The sequence below is a fragment of the Vipera ursinii genome (genome assembly GCF_947247035.1).
Source record: "Vipera ursinii genome assembly, chromosome: 14".
NCBI lineage: Eukaryota > Metazoa > Chordata > Lepidosauria > Squamata > Viperidae > Vipera > Vipera ursinii.
This window is the reverse complement of record NC_139527.1, coordinates 1,547,518-1,562,821: the sequence shown is the minus strand read 5'-3', so window position 1 is coordinate 1,562,821 and position 15,304 is coordinate 1,547,518. Positions and strand designations below refer to the sequence as shown.

General features: G+C 46.9%; 1 protein-coding gene across 2 annotated transcripts; it reads right to left on the bottom strand.

Moving 5' to 3' along the window:
* Positions 1 to 1,781: 1,781 nt before the first annotated feature.
* Positions 1,782 to 13,744, bottom strand: ANAPC5 (anaphase promoting complex subunit 5). 2 transcript variants are annotated; one of them, XM_083373469.1, is made up of 17 exons: positions 13,524 to 13,744; positions 12,699 to 12,778; positions 12,226 to 12,335; positions 11,315 to 11,510; positions 10,274 to 10,340; positions 9,720 to 9,821; positions 8,911 to 9,101; positions 8,115 to 8,196; positions 7,778 to 7,867; positions 7,447 to 7,628; positions 6,939 to 7,074; positions 6,196 to 6,270; positions 4,946 to 5,067; positions 4,306 to 4,413; positions 3,358 to 3,505; positions 2,618 to 2,899; positions 1,782 to 2,185 (listed from the first exon to the last, which is right to left on the bottom strand). In XM_083373469.1, exons 1-17 carry the CDS (start codon positions 13,725 to 13,727, stop codon positions 2,165 to 2,167), a joined length of 2,196 nt encoding a protein of 731 aa, XP_083229595.1. In that variant the 5' UTR covers positions 13,728 to 13,744; the 3' UTR covers positions 1,782 to 2,164. The 2 variants fall into 2 exon arrangements, with proteins under 2 accessions (XP_083229595.1, XP_083229594.1); XM_083373468.1 differs by having other exon boundaries at positions 2,737 to 2,899.
* Positions 13,745 to 15,304: the final 1,560 nt, after the last annotated feature.

Genomic DNA, 15,304 nt, shown 5'->3' with positions numbered 1-15,304 from the left:
CGAGGGAGGGGAGGGGGTTCTTATCAGGCCACCTCCCAAACCTCTTCTCCCCCCCCCTCTTCTCTTCCTCCCTCCCCCCACTCTTTTTTTTTCTCTTTTTCTCTCTTTTCCCTGGCACTCACCCTTGGCCGAGAGGCGGAAAAAGCATCCGGGCAGTAGAACTTTCTTTCCCCTCTCCCTCTCCCCCAGGAGCGAACTGCAGAGATTGGGGTGGGGAGAAAGAAGGAAAGCCCCAACTTCTCAGGGGAGGGTGCCCCCCTCCTTGCCTTAAAAGCCCCCCCCCAGGCACCAGCTCCTCAACAAACAACCCTGCGAGGCAGGGCTGGGAAAAAGTCACCCGTCTTTTCCTTCGTATTTGCACCTTGGTGGCCAAACACACAGGTACCGTCCTCAACGTACGACCGTAACTGAGCCCCGCCTTTCTGTCACTAAGCGAGACGTTTGTTAAGTGAGTTGCACCCCGGTTTGATGACTTCTCTCGCCGCCTTTGCTAAGCGAATCGCTCCAGCTGTTACAACAGCAGCAACCCGGCGGTTCAGTCAATCTGGCTTTCCCGTCGACTTGGCTCGTCAAGACGGCCGCGAAAGGAGATCACCTGACCCCGGGATGACGACGCCGTCGTAAATGTGAGTCAGCTGCCATGCATCCGAATGTAAATCACCTGACCACGGGGAGGGCAAGTGTGAAAAACGGTCGTAAGCCACCTTTCAGTGCCGTTGTTAAGTTCGGTCACTAAATGAGCTGTTGTAAGTCGAGGACTGCCTTTACTTGGGATTACAGTCCCACCATACTTGATATCAATGAGGCGAATCTGTGTTCTTTTTTCCACCTCCTCCACCCGTGCGATCTCCAGGGTTGAGAGAAGAATTTCCTGCAACTGGCACCGTCCCCATCCAGGCCTTGCCAAGCTTTTAAAATTTCCCCCAGCCAGAGCGGTGGACTCTTAGCCGCTCGAAGGAAGCTGCTCCCAGCCCAGGAAAAACTCCGGCAGAGGCCGACGTGGCTTTTACCTAGGCTAAAAGCGTCTCCTGAGCCTCCAGACTGCAAGGGAATGGGGACATTACCTCCATCAGAGAGGCTTCAATAATGCAAGAAGGGGAGAGACGGGCGCTGAGAGCTACTCGTTTGGAAAACAGATCCGTCTCCGATGGACTTTGGGACAAAGATGGATGTGCAGGCTTGAAAACTCAGCCACGCCGGCCAACACCCGCTGCACTTTGCAAAAAAAAAAAAGAGATTGATGGGTAGATTGATACGGCCAGAACTCCACTCACCCCCACAACGGAGCCCAAAACTTTACGTTGCGAAGCGAGAAATGGGTCCAGTCAGTTTCGCCCCGTTTTATGACCTTTCTTGCCACAGCTACTGAGTGAGTCCCTGCGGTTGAGAAGTGGGTCTGGCTTCTCCGTTGGCTTTGCTCATCAGAAGGTGGCCAAAGAAGATCCTGTGACCCCGATCCCCACCCCCAGAGACTACTGTGACGGTCATAAATACGAGTCAGTTGCCAAGCGTCCGAATTTTGATTGGGTGATGACAAATGTCACTTAACAACTGTGGCAAGAAAGGTCGTAAAACGGGGCAAAACTCACTTAACAAGTGTCTGGCTTAGCAGCAGGAATTTTGGGCTCCACTCTGGTCGTAAGTGGAGGACCACATGCAGTGGGGTCCCAAATGGCAAAGGCAGTGACCGTGAGCCTGGGGCACGCAGGCACCCTTTAACCAGGATGGGCTAGTGGGCCTCGATCTGCAAGAACAGACAAGCCGAGCACGAAGGGCATCTGAACACAGGCCCACATCTGGGCACCCAGAGACCAATTTATTGGCATTTGCAGAGCGCGAACACGGCACAGGCTGAGGGACACACAGACAGGAGGGGCGGGAGAGCTGCGCAGGAAGGATCTGCAGATCTCGTTCCACTTGAGGGGCCCCGCGGGCCTTCCCAAAAGACTGGATTCCTTTGCTCGGGGGCCTCATTTAAAAGTGCTGATCAGGGGGACACCCCGGGTGGGGAATTCCAGGTGAAGCTGCCGGAAGAGCATGGCGCACTGGTTCCTCTCCTGGGTCTTACCCAGGCTGTGGAAGAGCCTGGCTTGCAGGTAGAGGATGTCCCGCAGCTGTTCTTTACAATCCACTTTTGCAAAATAGGTTTTGGCTTCGTTCAAGTTCAGGATAGCTGCTTCCAGAGCTGCACGACACAAAGAGAGAAGGGAAGAATAGGAAAGGAAAAAAAAAACAACCCAGAGGCTTTCAATTAGATCCGCCCCATTTTCAAAATGGGTATTTTAACAGATGCCCACCGACCAGCCAAATAGTTGAGGGCAGTTTGGTCTAGTGGTTAAAAGCAACCAAGCTAGAAACTGGGAGATTGAGAGTTCTAGTCCCACCCTCGGCACGAAGGCAGCTGGGTGACCGTGGGCCAGTCCCTTCCTCCTAGCCCTAAGGAAGAGGCAACGGCAGGGGTTAGTCAAGACGCAAGGCAGTCGCCAGCAGTCAACACTGACTCAAAGGCACAAAGGCACAAAGAGGGGGGAGTGGGGGTGGGAATAGGGGAACTCGGGGATTCAGAGTAGCCAATGGCTACTTGTTTGGGCTCTTTCAGAAGCCCCAGGTGAGCTGCCTCTCCGTCGGGGAGCCCAGGCTGGTGGAAATGCCCGCTTAAGCCTGCCGTTTTCTCAAAGAGCAACTCCCGACGTTTCCCCGAGGTCTTCCAAGGATCCCTGCAGTGTGGACAGCTACCTTCTGCCTTTTTAGCGGGCTCGTAAGAGGCTGCGGAAGCCACCTGGCACTTGGCCACCAAAAACATCGCGGCTCCTTTGTCCAGCACGGCCCCGTGGGCCAGGATGGGCTCGATGGCCATGTGCAGGATGCTGAGGGCTTGCTCGGGAATCCCGAGGATCAGCTGGAAAAGAAGCAATCAAAAAAAGGCGACCGTCACTTCCTCGCTCCTCTACCTTCTGTAGCCAACTCCCCGGCGGCAAAATTATTTTGAAAGAATTTGAGCCTGCAGGAGGCGGGAAGACAAACACCCCAGAATGAGTGCCCCTGTGCAGCTGACAGCGCACCCCTGCGTGAAATCAAAGTGAGGTTTATTTGTAGCTTGTAAACCATGGTTGGTGGCTAAGTAAACCCAGACCATCCTAGACCAAGGCAAATCCAAAAACGCCAGAGAATTTCTAGAAGCCTAGCGCTCTGACATATTAGCCATCAAGAGACACACAGACGTTAACAGCAACTATATGCAAAAGAGGCAATCAGCCAGCCCATGAGGGAACAAAAAGACCCCAGCTGTAGGCCTTCCAGAAGGGGTTCGGTCCCCATCCAGCAGGCGGAGAAACGCAAGAAGGAGCAAAGCGTTACCTGGGCAAAAGCCAAACTGAGGAGGGTCTCCGAAGCCAAGTACTGCAGGCGGTATTCCCTCGCCAGAGCCAGGGCCTGCAGCAGGACGGGCAAAGCGATGGTGTGGCACAGAGACTGCCAATACAGCTCAGCGAGGGCGAGCAGGACGCTGAAGCCAAGGGACAGGAGAAGAAACAGAGAGGAGGAATCAGAATTAGGTCCGTATCTTACGTTCCCAAGAGACGTTCAGATTAAGCACTGTGCATTTCTGGAGCGTTGCCGTGCTTGGTTTGGTTGTGGCTGGCCACTGTGTGCTTGCAGTCGAGCAGTCTTACCAACACAGAAGCAAGCAAGCACATCCTTTGCCTTTGATCACACCTGGAATGCAACCCGAAGCAGAGAGGGAGGACCCAAAATGCTAGAGATGTCCCCAAACCGTTAAAGGTATCAACTCTCCAGCTTGGTACAAAGATTTAGGCAAAGCTTTTACCGTTTTTAACCACTCGGGAATCAACAAAAGCAGGTTTTGCTCTCTTCTGTACAGCTAAGTCTTCGACTTGCGACGGTTCATTTAGTGACCAAAGTCAAAACGGCACTGAAGAGAGTGACTTTATTGACTGTTTTCACATTTATGACCGTTGCGGCATCCCCGTGGTCACGTGAGTGGTTCATATTTAAGACGGTTGTGGTCTCCCGAGGACATGTGATCCACTCTTGCGACCTCCTGACAAGCAACGTCCACGAGGAAGGCAGATTCACTTCACAATCGGGTCACCAACTCAACGATTGCCGTGGTTCGCTTAGCCACTGGCGCAAGAAGGGTCGTAAAATGGGGCAAAACCCCCGTAAGAAACGTCTCACTGAACAACAGAAAACCGGGGCTCCATTGTGGTCGTAAATTGAGGGCCCCCTGTATTCTCAAGTGTAGGGCCCAGAAAGACCACCTAAGGAAAAGAAACGGGGCCTCACCTGATGACCATCTCAGTGTTTTTGATCTCATGGCAGTGGATCAAGAGCTTCTCGAGAAGTTTGTGCGCCTTGGACATCTGATTCTGGGCTTTAAGCAAAGCCGCCTTCCTGGAAGACCAGAGCCAAGGGCGGGAGAGCGGAAAAAGAAATCAAGGCCTCAGTATTTGTGCCACTGTTTACCTGTGTCGTTTTATGCCTTTGCTGTTATGTTTACATTTTCTCTCTTCATTTTTTTCTGTTTTATTGTTGCAAGCCGCCCAGGGCATCCCCACGGTGAAATAGTAGGCAAATAAATTTAACAAAAAAATAAAACATTTCTTTTTTCCACAGCGGGACCCAGCATCCAGGGGTTCGATGAGCCCCAGCCCAGCCCCAGGAGAAAAACCAACGGACGGCAAGCGAGAAACTAATGTGGCTTTCCACAGATTCAGTTCTTGACTTACTACTTGTTTAATGGCCAGAGTTACGGCAGCCTCGAAAAAGGGGCTTTATGGCCTGTCCAGCGCTTCCAGCCGTCACAAAACGCCGTCCCCTGCCCGCGATCGCAGGACTGCATTTCAGGTGCTGGGGGAGCAGCTCACGCGACTCAGAAGCAACACACTTCACGTTTCTTTCTTTCTGCCGTTGGGTGATCTCTCACCTGTAAACTCCTTCACAGCTATTCAGAGCAGTCATCCCGGACACCAGCGAGTCAGCGACGTGGTACCGCTCATCGTTCATGGCTCGGTCAAACTGGATTTTCTGATCAAACAGCATCCACAGCTGCGCAAGAAGATCAGATAAGAGTCTAGATTTTAAAAGAACTGGATTTTTACCTGTCTGTGAAGTCTGCACACCCCACACATGCTGTTGTCTGTCCAGTTTATCCCAATGTGTATATGACATCCCAGATGTGTTGGGACTCCCATCAGTCTCAACTTCAGCAATGGATCATGTTGCCCCAGGATTGTGGGATTTCCAATCCCACACATCCAAAAAGAATTTTAATTTTTAATTTAATAATATTTGTATACCGCCCTTCTCCCGAAGGACTCAGGGCGGTGAACAGGGCAAGAATAAAAATACAGGATTACAAAAGTTAAAAAATAATTAAATACATGCCCATATACTAAAAATACATCTTAAAACCCCAATAAAATGACAATAACAACCCCCCCCAGTCCCCTCATCAGGCCAGGCCAGCTTGTTCAAAAAAGTATGTTTTTAGCTCACGGCGAAAGGAGCGAAGATCGGGCGCCATCCGGAGCTCGACCGGTAGCTGATTCCATAGCTCCGGGGCACCCACAGAGAAGGATCTCCCCCTGGGGGCCACCAATCGACATTCTCTGACCGGTGGCACCCTGAGGAGGCCCTCTCTGTGGGAACGCACAGGGCGGAGGGAAGTTGATGCCGGCAGCAGGTGTTCCCTAAGGTACTCCGGACCCCTGCCATGTAGCCGGTTATAAGAGTCTGGTTTGTGCATTAATACATTTTGGGTTTAGATTTAAATCTTTTCAATGCTTTTTTTTAGCTCTCTTTAACATTATTTTATGCTGGGAAAGATTGAGGGCAATAGAAGAAAGGGACGACAGAGAATGAGGTGGCTGGATGGAGTCACTGAAGCAGTAGGCGTGAGCTTAAATGGACTCCAGAAGATGGTAGAGGACAGGAAGGCCTGGAGGAACGTTGTCCATAGGGTCGCGATGGGTCAGACACGACTTCGCAGCTAACAACAACAAACATTATTTTCGTATGACAAAAAACCGGATCTGGCACTATTTAGAAGTACTTCCAAAAACAAGCAGCCAGAACAATGTTAATAATTCAACTCACAGAATTTTGTAAGCAAGCACTTCAATAAATAAAAAGTCAGAAAGTATTGTTCTCTCAGGGTTTACTGCTGAAGCTCACCTGGGCATGCTGAGTGTTGGTGGGAAACCTCTCTTTCAGATGCTTCAAAATCTCAGAGGCTGCCGTGAAATAACCCTGACGTATGTAAAAAGTGAGATTGGAAAGAAGAGAGTAGAAATGTATGTTCGAGCAAAGAGATTTTCATCCTTGGTTTCAAAAATAAAAATCATACAGTGTGAAGAAGTGCTTTTATTTATTCATTCATTCGTTCAATTTATATGGCCACCCATCTCACTTCTCTGTGACTCTAGGCAGCTTACAAAAAACACTTCCTGAAAAAAAGATTTAATATCCTGTCAAATACATTTAATAAAGCTGCACTATTTTAAAATCTTTCAAGAGTCTTGTCCTTTGTTCAGATATTACTTTGTTTTAGGGCACCATGGATCAGTTAGATGAGAGGCTGAAGTGTCATACAAACAGCTTCTCCCAAGTACAGGTTGTACGAACACCTGCAGACATGCCGGCTGGGGAATTCTGGGAGTTGAAGTCCACAAGTCTTAAAGCGGCCAGGACTGAGAAATGCTACTCTACAGCGACAAGAGCGGTGAGTATAGCGGCAGGAGAGCCGGGATCTATCTGGATGAGACAGATGGAGTGCGACTCCAGGTGACCCCCCCGCCCCCCCCCAAAAAACCCCCGACTCTCTTCTTCAACCTCAAGAAGGGCACTTGCCAGGACTATTGCAAGGATCATACAAGACGATAGCGGGAAATCTCAGCACACGGAAAGGCGCCACCCACCTGCTCTGCGTGCAGCTCCGCCAAGTGGCACAGCACCACGGCAAAGGACTCGGTGTTGTTTTGCTGAACGCCCACGTTCACGGCCTCCAGGCTGTTCATGCTCAAGAGCATCTGGGCCTGCTGGAGCGCCATTGTGCTAGGGCGAGAGGGGAAAAAAAACCCCAGGCTACTCATGGGCAGAGAATAACAGCCTTGGCATTTGGCCTATTCCTTTTGTTCCGCTCTGAACAGAGGCGCTCAGTACCTTTTTTTTTTTTTTTAAAAAAAAGGCTCTGCGCCATTCAAGAGCTTAATTCCGCACTGGCCATTGTGGAAATCAGTACAACGTATTCTGTACTTTTTTCCTTGTTTGCAGGCACACCGCAGTATTCGGCTCCTGGGATTTACTGGACTGATCCAGAGGAATCTAATAAATAAACTCGAATGCGGTTTCCTGGCCATTTCAGATTTTCTGAGCTTCCCAGGAATCCCTAACAGTGACTCAGTCCTTCCGCCGTGACCGACGTACCTGCGTCCGTACAGCCTCCAAATGGCCGTCTTCTGGGCGATGCTAATATCGATCAGTTCGGACAAGCTGTGTTTCCAGTGCAAGAGGTCGGAGTCTTTCAAAGCATCCATTAGCTTGTTGGCCGTCTTTCCTGCCAAAGCTCTTTGCTGGACCAAAGACTGGATCCCCAGAGAGGCTAAATACTAGGAAGGGAGGAGAGGAGGTGTTTTAAAAGAGGAAGCTGTTCCTAACCCAAGCAAAAGAGGGAAAGGCCAAGCAGGGGGAAGGGACTTTGAAAAAAGAAAAGAAAAGAAATGGATCAAGTGAAAAAAAGAAATGATCCAACACCTACCGGCAATCCAAAATACACAGCTTTCTTCACCGAGTGCTCTAGAAATATGCAGCTATCCGATCTTTTCTGTTCCAAGATGTGCAGCCAGCTCTGATTACAAAAAGTGACAGGAGAGTCCCTTCACGCAGAGGTCTGGTCTCCATGGACACCCCAGTATGTACCCCACTATTGGGAATTTCGGAGTCAGAAGCATCCTTGCACGCCGCCCGGCTTGCACTCATCGATTCCGTGAAAGGAAGCTCAAGCAGCCAATTTTTTTCTTTTCTTTTCAAAGCTAGCCCAAAATGGTGGTAAGGAGGATCTTAGATCTCTTCCTATGAAGCCTCCGCCAGCTTACCAAGCAGTGCTGTAAGCAGACGTGATCGTTCGATTCCTGGGCAATCCGGATGGCCTCTTGCAAGGCCAGCTCAGCCTGGTGGCTGCGGTTGGAGAGGAAAGACAGCCACTGTTAGGGCTCCGTTAATATGTGGATCCTTAACAACAGACAGGCAGTCCCCGACTTACAACCGTTTGTTTAGTGACCCTTCGAAGTTACAACATCACTGAACAATGTGACTGTTTTTCACACTTACAACCATTATAGCATCTCTGTGGTCGCATGATCAAAATTGAGATGCTTGGTAACCGAGTCACATTTAGGACGGTCGCAGTGTCCCGGGCTCATGTGGATCCCCTTTTGCGATCTTGCAAGGAACAAAGTCAATGGGGAAGCCAGATTCACTTAACAACTGTATTACTAATTTAACAAGTGCAGCGACTCACTTAGCAACTGCGGCAAGAACGGTTGTAAAATGGGGCAAAACCCACTTAACAAATGTCTGACTTAGCGACAGAAATTTGGGGGGGGGGCTCAGTTGTGGCCATTAAGCAATGTACGTTCTTATAAATATAGAACCAGCCACTAAGGAGGTTGGCCACTTGACCTAGTTTTCTTAGAGGATGATGCAGAAATTCAATTTGCTTTGGGGCACAAAAGAAAGAACATTTTACCATTGATATTATTTGATTGTTAGGAGTTATTAGATATACTCGACCCAGATCCCAACCCACATCTGAGAAGATAGGAGACTCAAGTAGGCAGGAAAGGTGGTGGATGCCTTTTGGGCTTCCGAAAATAGATAAAATCAACTCACTAGTGACCAAACCGGCAGTGCAGGGCAGCCAAATTAAGGGCAGCATATCTGAGGCTTCGCCCATAACCTTCATCCCCGTTACTTTTGCTTTCTGCCCCGGTGAGAATCAAACGGTCAAAGTAATGAAGGAGGCTGTGCGTTGAGCTGAAGACGTCTTGGACTCGAAGGCTGTTTAAGTAGCTCAGATAATGCTAGAAAGAAACAACCAAGTTTGTATAAGCTGCCAAAGCCATATAGGAGGATGCTGGCTTTGCACTCAATCATCGTGTCCTTAATCACAAGTGGACCGGATAATACAGCAATAGCAACAACACTTATATGCCGCTTCGTAGTGCTTTACAGATCTCTCTAAGCCGTTTACAGAGTCAGCCTCTTGCCCCCAACAATCTGGGTCCTCATTTTACCGACCTCGGAAGGATGGAAGGCTGAGTTGACCTTCAGCCAGTGAAAATCGAACTGCTGGCAGCCAGCAGAATTAGCCTACAATACCGCATTCTAACAACTGCACCACCCTGGTTCATAATGGTGGTTTCTCACATGACATCCAATCACAGACTACGATTTACAAACCATCGCTGGATGGACACATAAAAATTTGGCCTGACTCATATAAGGACCGCATCACTTAACAACAGATGTTCTGGTCCCAATTGTGGTTCTAATTTGAGGACTACCTGGATCAGAACACCAGAGCAAGCCACACAGCTCCTGAGTCAGCCTTGCCTCCCTGACACTCATGCTGCTTAGCCCACTGCAATGCGATACACCGAATAAGGCGGGACCTAAGAAAACAAATTAATCTAACCTACCGCCTCAGCAAAATCCGGGTTAAATTTTAACAAGTTGTTCAGCTCCTTTTGCAAAGATGCCGGAGAAAGTGCTTTGGTCTCATCGTTTTTCAACAAAGATGCCTAGAATTAAATTTCAAAAAAGAATCATTTGTTTCTGATCGCAGATGTAAATTTACTGGAACAATATAAATTAAACCTTTTGGCAGTCAACACCGCAATGGAACTTTGCACATGTCAAATGTTTTGCAACTTTAGCAACTTAAAAGATATGTGGACTTCATGCTGGCTGGGGGATTCTGGGAATTGAAGTCCCCACATCTTCAAGGTGCCAAGGTTGAGAAGCCTTCCTTATATTGTGACGTGCTTCTTGTGCATATCTTCGACTGCTGATATGGCAAATTTATTAAATAAAACATTTCGCCTTTTGGAATTGCAGATATATCCAGACTTTAGTCCTCAAGCTGCAGAACCTCTTCCACATCTGTTCATCTTCCTATTTATTAAGCATGCTGTGAAGGGAAGGAGATTGCACCAAACTACTCAGTCGGTCTTGAGCTTAACAATTAACATACCTGTTGTGAGAGGAAGTATTCCGCTTGCTTCTGTGAGAGTGGCCCATTGCAGGATATCTCTTCCTCCCTTCAAAGAGAGAACCCATCATGACATTTCACCAGAAACGTAGAAGGGACAGAAGTAGCAACCACAGCAAATTGTTTCAAAAAGGCCAAAAAAAAAAATCTGTGCAGAAGCCTTCCAGGTGCCACGTAAGAGGATGTAAGCTTTCACAATCATCGTTAACTAAAGTGCTCTGAGAACCTGTCAACTATTTCCCTAGGTACAGATAAAGCCATTGCTTTATAATGGGCCCCCTCCTGCTGAAATGTGCACAACAGGACAATTTCAGAACGTTCAGTCAAATTTATCCAAGAGTTTGAATTGGTCACACAAACCAGGGGATCTTGGGATCAGTCCTGGCTTTTTATTCAGGAACCAGAACTGAGATATTAAGTGTAGCAGGGTGCATAGTTTCCACCCCTCCCCGACTGAAACAAGCTCTAAAAACCAGGCTGTTCCCCCAGTTTTGGGATAAAGAGAATAGCACTCCTTGTGTGTGTTTTGGCTTGCTTGATGGTGGTTGGCTTCTCCAGACTTTGCGCTTTTAACATTATGTACAATGTCATCTGAGTAATAAGCTGCTCATGGATTGGGGCTGCCTAAATACAGCTAGCCCTCGACTTACAACCACAACTGAGCTCAAAATTTATGTTGTTCAGCGAGACATTTGTTAAGTGAGTTTTGCCCCATTTTACAACTTTCCTTGCCACAGTTGTTAAGTGAATCATTGGAGTTGATAAGTTAGTAACCCGGTTAAGTGACTCTGGCCTCCCCCACTGAGTCTGCTTCTCAGAAGGTCACGAAAGGGGATCACGTGATCGTCATAAATATGAACCCGAATGTAAATCACGTGGCTGTGGGGATGCTTCAAAGTTCATAACTATGGGAAACAGTCGTAAGTCACTTTTTTCAGTGCTGTTGTAATTCTGAACGGTCACTACATGAACTGTTGCAAGTTGAGGACTACCTGCGTTTCCTAGAAATGAATAAATACTAACCTGAATGGTCCGTCAAGTTCTTCTTTCTCCATTTCCTCGTCCGGTTCTCCGCAACGTGTCAGCTCCATTTCACTCTCATCACCCCTCCCTTTCTTCGCCTCAGCTTGGAAGTACTGCTGGAGAGCTGTGTAAAGCTTGTAGACTTGGCTGAATGAAAGCTTATTATAGGCCAGGATCATATGGCGCAGAAACAAGCCTGTAGAAACAAGGAATAGACTATTATTGTGGACTTGCCCCTTCTCCTTCCTCATCAGCTCTGGGGGGATCACACTGCAGTACAGGTAGTCCTCGATTTACAACAGTTTGTTAGTGACCGTTTGAAGTTACACCAGCACTGAATAAAGGGACTTATGGCCATCCATCACACGACCGTTGCAGCATCCCTGTGGTCATGAGATCAAAATTCAAACGCTTGGCAGCCGACTCACATTTATGGCGGCTGCAGTGTCCCGGGCTCATGTGACCCCCTTTTGTAACCATCTGACAAGCAAAGTCAATGGGGAAGCCGGATTCACTCAACAACCGTGTTCCTAACTTAAGAACTGCACTGTTTCACTTAAACAGCTGTGGCAAGAAAGATCATAAAACGGAGCAAAATTCACTTAACAAACAAAATGTGGGGCTCAACTGTGGTCACAAGCTGAGGACTACCTGCACATTCAAAGCTTCTCACCTTCTCCAGATCCTGTAATGCTCATTTCCAGCACGGCGGGGAGCATTTCCCCAAACAGAACAAATGGCAAAAACGCAGCAAAAAGAATCTTTGCCTCAAAGAGATTTTGCAAATCCATCAAAATTACATAAGTCAAACAAAGTTGGGTTTGTTTTACTGAAGCAAAGCAGCTCAGGCAATTAGAATTTAACCAAGGAATAAAGATTCAAGATGTGGAGTAATTTAAGATTTTTTTTACCTACGACACTTGTTTTGTGAACTTCTGGTTCTGTTCCACTGAACGAGTCTGAAAGATCATCAAAGAATTGTTCCATATCTTTCAATTCCCCTTCTGCCATCAGCTTGATTCTGTAAGTGAAGCCAACAGAGGATACTGCAATGTTGTGTATGCAAAGCATATGAACTATAGTCTCTCCCAAATGATGAACGTTAGAAAATAATTTTGAAATTAGAATTGAAATTGTAGAACCAACTCCGCCCAAAAAAGATTAACAAGCTACTTCACCTAAGGAAACCTTTTCAAACTTGTAAAACAAATTTTCTTTTCATGTAAAGTACCAAAAACCTGGAGAAATTTATTAAAGCCTTAACTGCATCCTTCAAAAGCACATTTATCTCCACTAACGAGTCTTCTTGGTAAGCAAACAATAGTGAATACAAATAAAACAAACCGGCATTTGCAAAAAAAAAAAAAAAAGGAAAAAAACACACCTTGTTTGAACAGAATTTGCTATTTCAGAGCAGCATTCATCAATGCTTTGAATCAAACGAGACAGTGTCATATCAGGACCCTAAATAAAAAAGTAACACTAACAGTTAGAATGGCCGTGTTCACACAATCCATTAATTCACAGTTCATTGAAACACGAGTTGTGGAATTAACCCAACTGATGAATTCATACAGAATATTGAACCATAAAATAAATTTCAGATGAAAGTGCTCAATTAATTCAAAAAGCCACAATTCTGTACTTATATAAAACATACACATACAGCGTATTTATATGGCTGTTGTTAAGACAGTTTCCTTTGGATTTATTGTGGTTTTTTTCTCATCAGCTACCCAGACTACACTATCCTCTAAATTACAAGTTCATAATTAAATTTACAATTTCAATTAAAGTATTTATTGAAGTAAAGAGAAATAAACGAGACTCTGCCAGGCCTCAAGATGCACCTGCCCTTAAAAGTCCCGAATGAGGTAGGAAAAGCTATTAAAGCTGTATTCTCACTGTGTTCCTTTTCACCGTTTACTGTTCAATTATTTTACTTCTGCTTTTATTCACGTTTTTAATTTTTTTTAAATTTAAATGAATAATTTCCCCCTTTCTAGTTCCTGCATTTCTGACAGAGGACACCTCTGTACATTCTTTTCATTTCTTCCTTTTTAATTGCTGAAAGTAGCCCGAAAGTAGCCCCAAGCAAAATAGGCGGCAAATAAATTTAACAAATAAATTAATGTGCCCCCTCCGCTTCCAAAAAAAAAAGCCCCAAAGGGATGCTGGCCGCCCCTTTCTCCCCTCCAGCACCCCCGACCTGCAAGAGGGGCAGCAGTAGCCGGTTGAGCAGCCGCTTTTCGAGCAGGCTGAGTTGCGGCCCAGTCCGGCCCAGCTCCCGGATCAGCACCAGCAGCGCCATCTTGTAAGGGGTGACCCAGTCCTTGATGCCGAAGACGTTGGCGTGGACCACGCCGTTGGTCATCATGGGGTTGAAATAGAGGCTCTCGTGGACGCTGGCCATGGCTCCTTCCGCGGCGCGATGGGGGACCGCATATGGAGGCGCACCCGGCAGCCGTCACCGGGGCAACCGTCGCTGAGCAGCCAATCGCTGACGCCGGAGGAAGCGCGCGAGGGCCGGGCCTGAGCCAATGAAAGCGACGCTTGAGGGGAGTCGCGGTCAGGGTAGGAGCGGAAACAAAAGGCGCGGTGCCCAGAGTTCCGCTGGGCTTTTAAAAAATAGAGGTTTTGCAAAATAGCAGAATAACAAGAGTTGGAAGGGATGGGGGAGGTTTTCTACTCCAGCCCCTTGCACAAGCAGGAGACCCTGTGCCATTCCAGACAAGTGGAATTTCGGAGGAAAAGCTTCAGTGTTCTAGATTGCAAATTTTTAAAAAAATATTTTTTTATTCTGTATCTTTTTTGTAGTTGTCCCTAGAGGAGGAGTTGTGTATGAAATTGGATGGTGACCTGATAACCTAAGACGGATAATGCTACCTAATATAATAATGAAATGCTTGCAAGCAAATTATCATGCTCAGAGGCACCAGGAATCCCACAGTTCTACTTGGAGCTTCAAATATTCTCTTCTACTGGAGAACATGAAAGTTTGCAGGGATACTCTTCATTCCCATTGCTCATATTTTGCTTTAGACTTCCAAAACAGGGACGTGTATATATAATACTATCATCTTGCATATACCGCATGTCAATAAATCTTACATTTTAGTACTAAAACTTTGTTTATTCCACAATTAAGCAAAGGTCTGTATGTTATATTACCAATTGCTATGCTAATGACCTTGGTGTAAATTTAAGAAGACTTAATGATAAAAATAGCAGATAAGAATAGCCTACTTCTGCAGCATAAGCTCTTTAGGTTTTGCAGATGCAGGATTAGGCTGGGGAAAAGACAAAACTTCTGAACAGAAAAGCTTCCTGCTCAGTTCTCTCCATAATACGTGATTTCAAAAATTGTGGGTTTTTTTGAGCAATCATGCAGTTTTGCTGACATAAGTTTCTGTTTTTCAAACAACAGCTGTGTTTCCAAAATATTTTTCCCGGGCGGGGAACTTTAAGGATTATATTACTAATCGAGTTCGTAATTTATAACTTGGGAGCATCTGAAAAAATAGTGGCCCTGAGGGAAAGAACCCCAAAATGAACACCACTTAAAGACTATTTCTTATTATTGCTACTGTATGTCTTCAAGTTCTTCTAAAAACATTTCCAACAGGCATATTTAGTATAAAGTCATCCCAATCTAAAAAATGCTAATAGTTTTCATTATAAGCATGAACTTCCAGAGAAAGAATGTAACATGTGACGTAAGATCCCCCCATTCTTTTCAGGAATGATGTGACGTCACACTCTTCCCCACCCCTTCCCATGGACGCCCTCATAAACCCACCCCTTCGGCAATTTACACCACTTCCTCCCCCTCCAATTCCCACAGAATGGAACCGCCCGATTGTGGCGCCGTCATTGGCCGTCGGGGACAGCCAATGGGAAGGCAGAGAGCTGATGGCTGGGGCGACAAGCTGCCTCTTTCCTGGTCCCCGCCCCCCGGCCGGCCCCGCCTACCTGCTCTGGACCCCGAAG

What these genes read in the sequence shown, in the direction of transcription:
- ANAPC5 (XM_083373468.1), bottom strand. Translation starts at nt 13,727, where the DNA reads ATGGCCAGCGTCCACGAGAGCCTCTATTTCAACCCCATGATGACCAAC. An exon ending in TACTGCTGCCCCTCTTGCAG is followed by an intron (nt 12,779 to 13,523) that starts GTCGGGGGTGCT and finishes TTTTTTATTTAG; the next exon opens with GGTCCTGATATGACACTGTC. An exon ending in TCAGTTTGGCTTTTGCCCAG is followed by an intron (nt 2,900 to 3,357) that starts GTAACGCTTTGC and finishes CTTCTTTTCCAG; the next exon opens with CTGATCCTCGGGATTCCCGA.